The sequence below is a fragment of the Sciurus vulgaris genome (assembly GCF_902686455.1).
Source record: "Sciurus vulgaris genome assembly, chromosome: 2".
NCBI lineage: Eukaryota > Metazoa > Chordata > Mammalia > Rodentia > Sciuridae > Sciurus > Sciurus vulgaris.
Genome location: NC_136462.1, coordinates 157,607,929 through 157,622,393, shown reverse-complemented (window position 1 = coordinate 157,622,393; position 14,465 = coordinate 157,607,929). Strand labels below are relative to the sequence as shown.

At 54.9% G+C, this 14,465-nt stretch overlaps 1 protein-coding gene across 5 annotated transcripts; it reads right to left on the bottom strand.

Moving 5' to 3' along the window:
• Nucleotides 1-2,413: 2,413 nt before the first annotated feature.
• NKX2-2 (NK2 homeobox 2) lies at nucleotides 2,414-14,180 on the bottom strand. Of its 5 annotated transcripts, XM_079126171.1 has the most exons (5): nucleotides 14,087-14,142; nucleotides 13,211-13,256; nucleotides 10,103-10,255; nucleotides 4,812-5,508; nucleotides 2,414-3,871 (listed from the first exon to the last, which is right to left on the bottom strand). In XM_079126171.1, the coding sequence occupies exons 4-5, from the start codon at nucleotides 5,068-5,070 to the stop codon at nucleotides 3,309-3,311; spliced, it is 822 nt and encodes a 273-aa protein (XP_078982297.1). In that variant the 5' UTR covers nucleotides 5,071-5,508; nucleotides 10,103-10,255; nucleotides 13,211-13,256; nucleotides 14,087-14,142; the 3' UTR covers nucleotides 2,414-3,308. The 5 variants fall into 5 exon arrangements, with proteins under 5 accessions (XP_078982297.1, XP_078982300.1, XP_078982299.1 ...); XM_079126174.1 differs by lacking the exon at nucleotides 13,211-13,256 and having other exon boundaries at nucleotides 4,812-5,140; nucleotides 14,087-14,150; XM_079126173.1 differs by lacking the exon at nucleotides 14,087-14,142 and having other exon boundaries at nucleotides 4,812-5,140; nucleotides 13,211-13,359.
• Between the last annotated feature and the right edge of the window lie 285 nt (nucleotides 14,181-14,465).

Genomic DNA, 14,465 nt, shown 5'->3' with positions numbered 1-14,465 from the left:
TCCGGGATTCACTGCCCGCGATAAGCGCGCTGAATGGTGCGGGGTGGGGCGGGGGGAGGGCGAGCCCCTTCTCCCTCTTCCCCTCTCTCTGTCCCCTGAGATCCTTTCTCTGTCCCTTTTTAATATGCACGCCTCTAACATCTCCGGCTCCCAGCTTTCCCATTGTGCGGTTTTGTGCGGCCCGCTGTAGATTGGGCGAAGATAGACTGCCGAAGCGGACCCCGCGCCGGGTGCGCTCCCAGGGCGCTGGGGTTAGGGCCACACAGCGCTCCGCGGGAGCTTTTATTGACTCCATGGGGACCCGAGGACAGAGAGGCGGGCGCCAGGCCCACCTCCAGGCTCTTGCAGTGTAAGCAGTACACCCGGATTGCAGGTCTGGGGGCCTGGTCACTAACCCCAATGTGTCCTCAACCCATACTCGGTGAAAATCTGCAAAGTTTGGGCGTTATGTGCCTCTCCCTTCTTCCCTGCAGGGTCTGGAAGGTTCTTGTGATTATTCTTGGCCCTCGGTAGGTCTAGGACCTGAAACAACCAAAAGCAACTCGAATCTTCCAAGCTGCGCCTCAGGCCTTTTGACAACCCTTCTTCAGGAGACTCTGAGCCCCCACTTCCCTCGCCCCAGGATCCCGGTTAGAGAAGTTGCAAGAAGATTTTTCAGTGGTTGCTACCGAGCAGGTTGGACATTGTACAACAAACGATTTTGGGGAAAATTTCTGGCCTTTAGGAACAGCAAGACAAAACCCCAAACATTTCCAAGCTTGTGAGGAGAACAAAGGGAGACTTCTCTGCATTTAGGGAATCTGCCCCTTTCCCACGGATGAACCTGGATAAGTGAAAGGCCCTTTCCGGGGATATTAGAAAGACTCGGCGCCCTCAATTATCCTGGGACCAGTGCGCAACACGAGAATAAAGTGTAATCACGTCCCTGGGCGTGTTGCGCTGAGTGCTATTGACGCGCAGATTTGGTCACACGGATAATCATGTTTGCTTTAGATATTGAATTAAATCTGATCATCAACTGGAGGGAGCGAGAAAGTCAGCTGGGACCGCTTCCTTTGCCTGGCCTTCTCACCTTCCCCTTCCACAGTCTTGATGGTGGGAGCTCCGGAGAAAACCAGAGATACTATTTCCAAATGGGCTGACTTTCAATCTCCAGGCATCTCAGAGCGCCCGCTGGGCTCTGAGCCACAGAGCCACGGGTATTTTCAGAAATCCGCGAGATAGAAGAGAAAGGTGCATTGCCCCCGCCCCCCTCCCGTCCGCCTAGCCCCCTGAGACGCTCCCCCGCGTGGCCAAGTGTGTGCCAGCATCCGCCTAGGAAATAGGCTTCCAGTAACAAGGGTGGGATGGAATCAGTTCTCTGCTGGGGAAGAACGGATTGCAAACTTCCGGGGACCAGCCAGGGGCTGTTTGCCTACTTTCCTGGGTCCCTACTCTAGTCCTGGAAGCCAGAGTGCCCCATCCCACCTCCAGTCTTTACTTTCACCCAGCTCCATGACTAAGAACTAGCCTGGGGAGACTGTACGGCTGCCCATCGCTGGGAGGGGACCAGGCAGGGATTCAGTCCCAGGGAAAGAGACTGGGAATCCTGAAAGGACGGAGGCCGAAAGAAGGAAGAAGGCTGTTGCTGGGATTGCCAATGACTCGCGCTCCCAGGCTCCTGGGGGCCATAAAGCTTTGAGAAGGATGCAGCAACCCCTCCCTCTCCTGCTCCCGGAACCCAGCGTGTCCCTACTTATAGTCAAAGCCTTGAGCGCTTGCAGCCACCCCCGCCCCCGCTGCCAAAACAAAAACAAAAACAAACAAAACCCCCCACAAAACTCCTTCTGCGTCCAGGTCTTAGAGCCGGCTCCTACGCCTCCACTCGTCCACAGATTTTGAAAAGGGGGTGGGGAGTAGAAAGAAAGCCGACCAGTCTCAACCTCAGAGCCCCCCCTCCCTTCTTAGCGCGAAGTAAATCAAACGCAACAAAGTGAAAGTCATCGAGTGTAGTGGCTTCAACAGCTTCTCAGGCTGAAGGAGCCACTCGTAGATTTGGGCGAGCGAGGGGGGCTTGGTCTCCTTGCCTTTGCGTTTCTCAAAGTCACTTTTCCTCCCGAGGCCGGGACGCAGGAGTTCACACAAGCAAGAAGCCGGGAAAGAGACCCAAGAGAGGCAGGGCCACCCCAGACTTTGGGCCAGCCTTTTGCAGGCTGGAGGCTGAGCGCTCCCACTTCGGCCCCGAGTTCTAGGCGCCTGGTCCGGCAGGTCAGTCCGGATGAGGCCTGTCCTGGGAGCATCAGCGCTCTGGCACCCCTGGCCTCCTAGCCTGGAGAAGCAGAAGCGGTGCAAGCAAGCGCTGCGGGCGGCCAGACCTGGTTACTTGTCCAAGGCCTCTGGCCCGGTGCAGGGCGACAAAGTCAGACAAACGGGAAATCTGGGCTTGTTTGTTTGTTTGTTTTTTAACACAGGATTTTTATTAAAATTACTTAAAAAATCGAAAGCTTTCAGCGCCCGGCGCTCTTGGGGAACCGCGCGGAACTGCTGAGCTCCAACTTCCGGGGCTCAGGACCCGGAAAATGGGGCAGAAGGCTTGTCGCCTACACATTTTTTTTCTTTTTCATATTTGAAAAATGTTTGCACTGAACAAAATGTTTTTAAAAAGCAAAAAAGAAAACAGGAGTAATCCAAACATAACCAAACCAAAATAAACCACCAAGAAAGGAGTTGGGCCTGCAAGCCCATCCTGAAAGTCATTTTGGCAACAATCACCACCGATATTTACAACGAAAAGCGAAATCTGCCACCAGTTGTCAGAACGTTTACATGGCCATAAATATGTAGCATTTTCTTATAAAAAATTCTCTATATTTTTAAAGTGTTCTCCACTTGCTTTAGAAGACTGCTGACAATATCGCTACTCACACAAACATATTTTACAAAATTCACGAAAGCGGGGTGGGGGTTCGCTCTTTTTCTCATTTTCAAGTGATGACTTTAACGCTGGGATGGTTTGGTTCCCCCCAGGGAGAGGCAAAGAAGCGAAGCTGCGCAAACATTCTGTAAACACGGCTTAAAGTTCAACCCTCTCCAAGGTTCAAAGGAGAGAAAGATGGGGGCAGAGTCGGGTGGATGGAATCTGCCACTTCAAGGAGTCGCAGGCAACCTCCCGGCGCCTCCCCAACGGAGCCGAGAGTCAACTCGACTCTATAATAATAATTATAATAATAATAATAACCACCATACGGACCAAGTCCTCCTCGCCGCCGCCGCCGCAGTCGCCGGGGTGGGGCCTGGGCCTAGGGCCGCGAGTCTCCGAGGGGCGGTGCTCACCAAGTCCACTGCTGGGCCTGGACAAGGGGGTGTGCTGTCGGGTACTGGGGGGTGCTGGCCGAGCTGTACTGGGCGTTGTACTGCATGTGCTGCAGTGACTGCGCGCTGTAGGCCGAAAAGGGGATGCCTGCCTGGAAGGTGGCAGCTGCCAGGTCCTGGGCTTTGAGCGCGTGGCACGGCTTGCCGTCTCTGACTAAGACGGGCACGGCCACCCGGCGAGGCGAGGGCAGGGGTGTCACCTCCATACCTTTCTCCGCCCGGGCGCGCTTCATCTTGTAGCGGTGGTTCTGGAACCAGATCTTTACCTGCGTGGGCGTGAGGCGGATGAGACTGGCCAGGTGCTCGCGCTCCGGAGCCGACAGGTACCGCTGCTGCCGGAAGCGCCGCTCCAACTCGTAGGTTTGCGCCTTGGAGAAGAGCACCCGCCGCTTCCGCTTCTTGCCTGCGTCCCCCCCGCCGCCCGGGGTCTCCTTGTCATTGTCCGGTGACTCGTCAGCCGAGGGCTCCGGGGACTTGGAGCTTGAGTCTTGTGGGGGCGCTCCCGCCGCCAACCCGTGCACTGGAGGGGAGAGAAGCGAGTCAGGCGCCTGGAGGCTGCGCGTCGCCTGGGCCAGAGCTAGAGCACCTTGTTCCTCCGTGGGCCTTTGGCCCTCGGCTCTCTGCGGCCCAGCGCTGCTGCCTCTGCGGTGATCCCCACCCTGCGCCACGCCTGAGAACGCCGTCGGGGTCTTCCAGGGTAAAGGGGAAAATCTGTAGGAGTAGGGGCTTGGAATTTGCGGTTGTAGGGATTCGCACTGTGTGGGTGCGAATCGCGGGGGGTGCGTGGGAGATCATTGCGGGTTAAGGGCTCCGGCCCCCTTGAGCTGTTTCCTCTCTGTAGAGACGTGGGCAGATTTTTAAGAGAAACCCCCCACAATCCCAGCATTGATCGTCTCGGCCATTTAAGGCAGGTTTTGGGGGCTTTCTTTCTCTCTTTCTCTCTCTCTCTCTCTCTTTTTTGCTTTCGGTCTTTCTCGACACCCCCTGCACTGCACAAAGCGTCCTCTATGATCACACAGGGGGCAGGGTGAGCTACTTATACCCAGGCCACCCCAAGCCTCCCCCACCCTCTACCCGCAGCCGGACCAGGCTCACTGGCTAGTTCCAGTATGTCAGGCCAGTCCCTCCCGGCGGTTGGAGTCTGGGGTCTAGGACCCAAGCTATCTGTCTCGGTTGACATCTGCAACCAGCCCTTGGGAGGCATTTCCTTTCTCCTCTGCCTCCTTAATTTCTCATGTTGAAAAAAAAATATTGAGAGCAAGTCTTTTGCAGAGACTAAGGGGGCTTGACCAGGAGGAAAGAGGGCAACCCAAACAAATGTTAAAAAAATCTATCTAGGAACCCAGGGGGAAGGATCGGAGATTTGGCTTCTTTCCCCCTTTACTCCCAGCGTCCAGCCCGGGCTACAGCCACAGGAATGGAGGCTGTCACAGCCGAAGCAGCCAAGTTTCACTACTTACGGGAGTACTGGAGGCCCTCAGTGCTGGCCAGCCAGCGTGTATACGGGTTGTCGCTGCTGTCGTAGAAAGGGCTCTTCAGGGGCAGGCTCTGCACCGCGTCCAGGGCGCCCTGCCCCAGGGGCCCAGCCCTCTTGGCGGGCTCGGGCCCCTCGCTCTCCTCTTCCGGTCCCTCGGCCACCGAGCCCTCCTCATCGTTGGTATCCGGCAGGTCCAAGATGTCCTTGACCGAAAACCCCGTCTTTGTGTTGGTCAGCGACATGGTTCAGGACCCCGCAATTTATGCCGCAAAGTTGTAGCTTCACTTGGTCAATTCGTGGCGCTCCCCAGCCCTGGCGGGCGAGGGAGGGGGTTGGGGGGAGGGATTGGGGGAGGGGAGGGGGATGGGCTTTAATTATTGAGGTAATTATTATTTTTTTTAAAAAAGAGAAAGAATCAGTGGGTAAAGGGAGGGGGAAAAGAAAGCCCAACTCAGAGCCTCTGTCTTCTCTGGAAGCACGCGGAAATGAACGCAGGGAGCTGGGCTGCCTGCGCGCCGAGCGCCGGCCCGGCCTTAGTTTGTAACTCCAGGAGAGGTGCCAAGGCGGCGTCAGCTTGGGCTCCAGCGGCCGCTCCGCGCGCGGTGGCGGCTGGTGGCGAGGAAAAAATGGGCCATTGCCCGAGCGATCAGTCCATATAAGGCTGGGCTCCACTCACGAACCTGGGGAGGGGGGGAGGGGGAGAAAGAGGGAGGGAGGGAAACAGAGGGAGGGAGGGGGAGTAAGAGAGGGAGTGAGAGAAGGGTGGAAAAAGGGGAAGAGACATTAAAAACGCAAAGGTTGGCCACGTGTGGGCGGGTCTTGGGAGTCAAGTGGATGAAGACAGTATTTGCAGATGTGAAATTGTGGGTTTTGGGGAGCTCCGCGCTCCCAGCCAACGGCCCTCTAGAGCAAGATGAGAGGTGTAACGTGTCAATTAATTGCAAAGACCGGGAGAGCCTTTTTTTTTTTTCCCTTCAGTATTTACATACAAAGGACCACCGCGTCGCTCGCGAGTCCACACACTTGAAAGGGCCGTTTTAACAAATTGCATCTTAAAAAAGAAGGGGGGTGGGGGAGGACCAAAACAGAAACCGGGAAGAGGAGGGAAAATATTCTCTTTAACATTCCCCAGTTCCTACCTCCCCGCCGCCCGCAACACCCCCAGCCGGAAAATTGGAGATTTGTGGAGTCTTTGGAAAAGGGGGAGGGGGCGAAGGCAGAGTCGCGGAAATCTCTCCTTTTCCTTGCTGGTGGTTCCCTAAACAAGATCCGGTTCAAATGGCAAGAACCCAACTTCTGTAAGCCTCCTAGGTCAATATTTTGGTTGAGGCTTAAGGATGAGTACTAGAAATGACAAGGCAAGTAATTGATTCTAGTTAAACGCGAAAGAGCTCAAAACCCAGCAGAGGGCTAGGCTCAGGGCCGGCCAAAGCCACCACCAAGGACCACCCCCACCCCAGCCGCCCTTTATTTGCTAAAGGCTCATTTATTTCCTTCACTCCCCCCACTCCTCATTTCTTTGCGGCAGCAGAGGACACGTAGTTCACTTTCTGCTTTGCGGGCGGTCGAGGGAAGGGCGGGGTGGGAGTTAGGAGCTTTGACTCTGGCCGGATTCGGACCCAGGCCCTGCCGCCTTTGGCCTCCGCAGGCTGCTTATTCTGAGTAGAGGGAAAGGGCAGACGACCCGCTCCTTTCCTGCTCTCTATTATCCTGGTCTCTTCGAACCCCTCCCTCTCCAGTCTTCAACTAAAGGTGGAGCTGCAGGAGAGAAGCAGGCGGGATTGTGGCGGGGGCGGGGGAAGCTTGTGCTTCAACCTGGGTGAAGACTCAGAAAGCCACAGGGGAGGGGTCCCAGGATGGGCGGATGATGCTGAGTTATCTTCGGAGTTTTCTATTCCCCACAAAAGTCCTTTAATTTCTTCTGGATGTCCCGGGGAGCGGGGTGCATTCCGAGGACGCGCTCTGGGTTCCCAGTTTGCATTAGGTTAGTGTTAACTTTCCGACCTAAGAACTGAACTTTCCCAGGACAAGCCTACTCCTCCGCGCCAGGGTGGAAAAGGTCATTCCTCTCTTAGTGACCCTGGTTCCAGTTTAAATTTGGGGAGGGGGGAGAGGAGGAGGTTTGCTACAATATGCTTGTTCTCCCCACAGGAACGTCTGGAAGGAACTGTACCTAGGGGCGAGAAGGGGTGACGATTGCTTTCAAGGGTCCGGGTCTCTCTTCCCCCACTGCCGGCAGCCTGGGCAGCCTTAGCTAACACGGGCGAAGCAGAGTGCGCGGACGCCAGGTCCTTCTTCCGCGCAGCTGCTTCGGCCGCCGCGGCGCCCCCCGCCACCCCCGGGTTGCCAGCGCCGGGTGAGGGCGCCTCTCTCGGAGCGGTTCCTCGGCTTTCTGCAGCCCTCGCTGCCTCGCCCCCAGTATGTGACGTGGGTGACAATGGCCCAGGTTGGAGCGAGCCCCTCGTCGGCGCGTCCTGGGTGGTCGGACCCGGGCAAACACAAATACAAACCGATTGCTAAGCTGCGGACAATGAGCGAAATGTAGACAAATGTCCCGCTCCCGTTGGAAGCCTTTGTCCCGGCTCGGTTTTTGCATTTATTTCAGTGGCGAAATAATACATGATTGACGCTCTCTTTCAATGTGTCCTAACTGTTTGGAATAAATCTAAGGTTGTTCCTAGTTGTCATGGTATTCAACCCTTTTCAATGGACTATCTCTTCATTCATTTCTGAATCCGTCCACAATATTAAGGAAACCCCTTCATGTCGACGCTCCCCGATTCCTTTTTCTCCTCCTACTTTTTCTTTTCTCCTTTCGCCCCCTTTTTCCTCCCGCAAGAATTAAAAACTGGTTTGAATCGTGTTCCTCAAACCTTTTACTTTTCGTGTTCCCCCTCCCTTTCCAGTCTCTGTCTTTCTCAGCCTCCCTGCCTGTTGCCTCTCCCTTCCCCCTTTCACGTGGGAGCTCACTGCTCTGTCCGGTTGGAGGAGGGAAATCGGTTTTCCTGGAGTCGGGGAAGCACCACCGAGTTTGGACACAGGGGAGGGGGTGGGCCTGCCTGGGGCCATTGTTACTTGGCTCCTAAATAAATAACTGGCAAGAAAAAGTTCCTCAACCCAAGCATTGCAGAAAAGACCCTCCTTTTGTCCCTCCTCTTATCCCTCTGTCCTAAGGGAGAGAAGCTTTCTTGGGCACTAGGATTGCCTCCAGGATTGGGGTCTGGGGCCAGAATGAAGCCTGGTAGGGCCAGGCTAATTCTTGGGTTGAGTGGGAAAGGGGTCCTTTGACAGGAAGTGTCCCTTATAAAAATATCACACACACACACACACACACACACACACACACACACACACACACACACAATCTCCAGAGCCCAGAACCATCTTGGTGGTGGTGGTGGTGGTGGTGGTGGTGTTGCCCCTGTCTTCCAGGGCCTGCTCATTTCCTGGGCTTGGAACTACTTAGTTCCCTGTAGTTTCCAACTTCTTCCTTCCTTCTCCCAGCATAGCGGGGCTTTCTTTTCGATACAGTCAGTGCAGCTGTTGACTAGGTCTCCTCCCCTCTCCCCTGGGAGCTTGCAAGGTGCGCAGAGCACCTGAGAGACAACTGTTTTCCTACGGGAATCCAGCCTTCTGGGAATTAATCACGGGAGGGAATGCTGACATAGGTGCCCTGAGACGGAAGTCCCCATGTCAGTTCACAAAGGTCTGGTTTGCAACAGGGCCTGCCCTTTGGCCTCAGCTAACCAAAACCCTAGGCATCTTAGCTCCCAAAGTCCCCATTCCCGAGCACCTGCAGGCCTACACTTTTCCCTGCGCGCGCAGGCAGTCAGTTGGTATCTCCTTCCCCTCCACCCTCGCCCCAGGTGGTACACCCGTTTTTCCCTTCTCCGGATCTTGGGGCAACGGGGAGGCGAGAGAGAGAGAGAGAGAGAGAGAGAGAGAGAGAGAGAGAGAGAGAGAGAGAGAGAGAGAGAGAGAGAGAGAGAGAGAGAGAGAGCGCGAGCGAGCAGGAGAGGGCTCTGGCCTTGCCTGCAGTCGCAGCTCCCTGCCCTACTGAATCCATACAGCTCCGAGTCTCTCCAGGGACATGGCGAGTCCATTTTCCCCATCCCGCCGGTGCGGTTCCCGCGTCCTCTTCCAAAGCTTTAACATTTGCAATTGAAAAGGCCCAGGGAGACCACTGGGAGGCCCATAATTGAAGGGGAGAAACTGGGCTTGTTAGAGGAAGATCATAAAATTCAAGTCCCCCTGGAACAGCCTGTGGACGTCAGCGCGGGCCCAGCTGGCGGCCGGGGGCAAGTCCCAAGCCCGGAGTTTACTCCAAGGTCTCCTGGATTTGGTGGGCCGAGATTGCGGCTAGAAGAGCAGAGGTCCGGGCGCTAAACGCATCTCTTCGGCCCAAATTAAACAGGGGATTGCACCCTGAAGACTCACCAAGAGGCGTCTCCCACGCCCCATCCCCGCCACCCAGCACCACATCCGGGCCTTTTGGAACCTGGGATCTCCCGCACACCAACCAGTTTGAGAGGCCCTAGTCCTGCGCCCCTTCCCCGCCGGGAGAAAATTATTTATTAACGCCTCACCTAAATACATCAGCGTCCGCTCGTACCAGTTTCAATTCTACGTGGTTGTCCCCCATTTCAGAATTCTTTAGTAAACTCTTTCCAGGTTCTATCTGGAGGCCAGGAGAAGACAATTTCCTGGGTTCAATCCGGTTTGGGTTAGGGCTTAGCTGTAATCTTCCGGAGAAACTCATGAGCTCTGCAGTGGGCCTTCTGTGCCACAAACTTGGGGAAATTGAGGTGGGTGCCAAATGTTCTGAACCCAGCATGCCCTAAGCTACAGAGAGATTCTCCCAGCATCTGTGTCCAGAACGACATGCTCTTTTGATGGGGTCACCCCAATTGCTGTAGCCCTCCCCATCGCTGGCCTTAATTTTCTGCATTGGGGCCCCAGGTTCAGTACATATCACTAACTCTGTTCAGTCTTGCTAAGTTTATGATGGGTGCAATATGAGTCATAGGCTGGTGAGTGAAGGAAGAGAAATTCTCCCTGGAGGCTAGAGGAGAATCTTCTTTGGAGGCTCCTTGGAGCTCTTGGTCCACTTCTGCTGTTCTGGGTTTGGGGCAGACTAAAGCTCCAGCTCTGGAGGCTGGAGCCGGCAAGGAAGAGATGAACAATTGCAGGGGGCCCGGGAGGGGAGGTGAATGTACACAGGGTAAGTGGCCCCACTTCATGACAAGTGGCCCTCTAGCTCAGCCCAGTGTTTACCTGTTTACTTTCCCAGGTAGCTCAAACAGACGGCCTTCTCGGGGATCAGAGCTTGGGACGGCACTGATGTGTCCTGCCTTGTGGGCTTTTCACTTCCCCACACCCAAGGCTTTAGGCCCCCTGTTGGGTGGGGTGGAGGTGGGGAGTTGAACCCTAAACAGGAGCAAACAAGGCAACAGAGACACTTTAGGAAACTGGGAAGAGGCCTCTGCCCATGAATTGGTGCTGCTCTTAGTGTGCCTATGGTTGAAGTGGGCATCCTCTGGATGGTGTCTAACCCTCTCCCCCCAATCTCTGTTCTTGGTTTTAAGGGCCTCTTGGGACACTGGGCTCACATCTTCTTCTTTTAGGCTGATGAAAACTTGCTGGGTAGGTACATCCTCCAGGGGATTTAAGAGCAGAAAAAGTCCTAGCGGGGGAATCTTGGGGACCCAGTTTGAAGGAGGGGTTGACCTTGAGTGGTTCAATGCTTTAGCAGCCCTAGGTGGCACCCCCACCCTCCTCACACACAAAACACTTTCAATCATTAAAAACACTAGGTCTTTTTTTTTTTTTATTCAGAAGAACTAATGTGTTTGACTTCATTTCAGTTCTTTTTCTTTTGGAATGAAAAGGACTGAAAAGAAACTCCTTTCCTGGTATAGTATGTGGCTGAGCTCTCAGGCTCCCTGCACATCCCATCTCAAGTGGAGTAGTATATTGTCTGGTTAGTGCCAAGGTGGAGTCTTCATTCACCCGGGAAACAAAGCATGTTGCACCTTCCTGCTTCAGTGAGGATTAACTGTGAGGACACAAAGGTTTTGTTGGAGGGGGAAGGTTTATTTTACCTCGGGTTTGTCACTGGGAATGTGATATGCACTTGATATCAACAGGGAAGGAAAACGTTGCCCATTCTGATCCATGAGTATCATGATAAAGATGATCACCTAAAAGATGCCAATCTCCAAAATGGCATAAGGTGGCTTTGGTTTCATGTGGGGCAGCTGGAGCTGTGTCAGCTCTAGTAAAAGAAATCAAAGCATGTGACCTAAGAGTAACACCCCACACAGAGATCTTTCCTGACTTAGAAAACTGTAAGTCAGTTTTGTCCCTGGCCAGCCAGCTTCAATTTTGGTCTTCCCTTCTGTCTGTGGTAGAAGGATACTGAGGTCACTGGAAATCCTGCCTCCTGTGGGATAACTGGGTGGGGGGTGGGGGCTAAATCTGTGTGGATGGCAACTTTGGAAAGGCCAGGCCATGACTGGGCAGATCTTTGGCAGGAAAGTACCCCATTTCTTCATTAGCCACAGGTCAGATGAATCAGAAAGTTAGTCTGAACGGAAAGAAAACCTCAATTTATTCTGGGGTCAAAGCCCCAGATAAGTCCCTGCCCTACCTTTGGTCCACATTGTGGTATTAACTTTTAAATACCAGGAGGGGAAGAATGAATGCCTCTTACACAGATAATCCCAAGTCACCAAGAAGGTGTTGGTTAAATAAGTTTTCCAAGTCCAGAGACTGAGTTCTGATTATGTGTCTCAGGAAAAGCTCATCCCTCCACTTTTTCCACAGTGGCAGGAATCCTGTGAAGCCATGGAGAGAAGAAATGATCTTGGGATCTGTGAGCCTGGAGTCCTGCAGCAATTTACTTGTGGGTTCAGGAGGAAGGCATCTAAATAGGTGCCTCTTCCATATTCTTTTTCAAAGTGAAATATACAACACTTTCCCAATTATCTGCTTCCAAAGGAAGCACCCCACCTCCAAAGGAAAATATCTCCTGAGGACGGAAATTGTAATAGAAATTAGGATTTCTCTTTCTATTAATCAGCCTCATTGTGTGGGCACAAGACCCTGTGGGCATATGTTAGGACTTTGATAAATGCACTGTAATGAGATCTTTGAAAATTCATCCAATAAAATAAGAGGCAAGAAAAGCCGTTTAACTTTCATGGATGTTAAATTGAACAAGAAATGTGGCTCTAGGGGTTCTACAAAATGGAACCAGCCTCCCTCCAATATTGTCTTTTAAAACGTAGCTTTAAGCCCCCCTCGGGCCAAAGGAGCCTGTTCCAGGCAATCCATTATCACTAGTTTATTGGGGGAACCAAAAGCTATGTCCCCCGGGGCGAACCCCTGTGCTTTATTCGTTCGCGCTGCTCTAATGATTAAATATGTTACAATGAGATTACGCATCGTCAGTGTTGCCTTCAGGAACGTTCTTCCAGCCAAGCCCGACCTTCCCCTGATAAAGGCGTTTTCAATGCAGGAGATTTGGGTTTCTCTGGGAAACAGAGTGCTCAAAGCACTTTCTTATCTGAATTTACTTCTTAACACGTGACAAAATCATTACCGCAAGACTTTGGAAAACAAGCAGCCTCTCCTAACCGGTTAGCATTCCGCACTTAAAGCTGGGCCAAACGGGCTCATATGCTATGTATTCAAGCGAGGCCTAAGGAAGCCACGCTCTCTGCCTGGGCTAAGGGCTGGGGCTCGCAAGGACAAGGAACGCTGGGGCTCCCCTAGGACAAGAAAAGGGGGTGCCTGGGGAATCTGTCTCTTATTTCTTTAATCTGGGTACCAAAGGTCTATACCTGTTCTCTAAACACACCCTAAGTGCCACCAAAGAGGGGAAGGAGCGAGAGGCGCGTGGAAGGGCCTTCTTGTAACATTTGTGCGTGTGTGTGTGTGTGTGTGTGTGTGTGTGTGTGTGTCCGGGAAGTGGGGTCTGGAACCAAGGGGGCGCCCCTCCGAGACCAGACTTCAGCAGACCCCACATAGGTTCATTTTTGATCCTCTGGCGATCTCTACTGTCGCAAACGAGAACTGTCCAGGACCGGGCGCGGCCCGGGCGGCACTCACTCCGCAAACCTCAGATTTAGGTCTCCTTTCCAGTAACTGCTTCCTACAGCTCCAACCCTCAACCCTCACTGGTCCTTCTGACCTGAGACTCCTCTACCACTTGTCTTCCAGTCTTCCAGCTCCTCAACGCCCCCCACCCCGCTCCGGTTCCTGTTCCTCCTGAAGAAAATCCCCTTCCTCCGCTAGGCGCCATCTACAAATTATCCTAGGACTTTTGCCTCTGCTTTAACCCCCAATCCCAAACCCTCCACGGCGCACAGGGTAACTTACCAGGTAGAAGTGTAAGGCTGGCCCTTCCTTACAGCGGTCCTGGCAACTGAGGAGCATCCGGCACCGGGTAGTGGGGAGGAGGCTGCCAAGGCGCGCGTTGCGCCCTCTCTGCCTCCCACTCCCCGGCGATTCAGCAACAGCCCCGCCGCATTTCAAGGCGCGTCTTTATCTAGTCCTCCACCTACCCGGACCCCCCTCCTACTGCGCCCTTCCCCTCACTGCGTGCCCTCTCGGGCGGGGCTTGAGGGTCCGCTGGGCTCCGGGAGGGCGGGGGTGGCTCTGGGCGCCGCGCGCTTCCCTCCTCCTCTTCCTCTATGTCCTCCGCACCTGCCCAACCCCCCGGGGCAGTCCGGCTTTCCCCAGCCGGGTCGCAAGGTTCTCGGCAGGAGAGCCTGGCCTCGCTGACAAGCAAAACTTTTCCGACTGTAGGTGTGACTGGGGTGGGGGGCGAATTTCTCTCTAGGAGTGGCCCCTCCCCCCAGGGACCAGCGAAGTCAGGGGAGGACTTCAGACGCCTAGCATTTGCCCACCTGCTGCTTCCTGACTCCGTAGCTTGGGGACCAAGCCGAGTCAGGAGCCGCCAGAGAAACGGTCAGGCCAGAGGGTCGCAGAGGGGACCCCGAAACCTGACAAATCCGGCGGGGACGGCGGTGCCCCGAGATTCCTCTCTGATGGTCCGCCTCGTGGACGGTGCGCTGAGCGCATTCCTGTCCCCGGCGGCTGCCGATACCCGTGCCCGGGCTGGGGCAGGGGCAGTAGGTGCCTGACAGCGAGAGGTGGCGCCCGGGTTCCCCCATCTTCTCCACACGGTTCCACTGAGGTTCCAGGCGCTCGGGGAACACACACAACGGAAACGCGCGCAAGCCGGGGGCTCACCTGGAGCGCGGCTGCGCCGCGGGAGCCCCGCCTCGGTCAGCGCGCAGGTTCCCGGCCGCTCTTTATCTCCAGCCGCCGGCGGCTGCCGAACGGCGGACGCTCGGCTGTGGCTGCGCTGGCGGAGAGCCCTCCCCTCCTGGCTCCCGGCTCCCGGCTCCCGGCCCGGCGGCCCCACCCTCCCGCCTCGGGCCCCGCGGTTGCAGCGCAGCCCCAGCGGAGGGGGCAGCTCCCTGCGCCGCGCGCGCTCTGTTTGTTTTCCTTGCCCGACTGACGTGAGTCAAAATATTGGCCATATGTTCAGCGGCAATAAATTGGGTATGAGCGCAAACACACTTGGGCTTCGATGGCTCTTTCAGCTGCCACATGGCCAGCTTGGGAG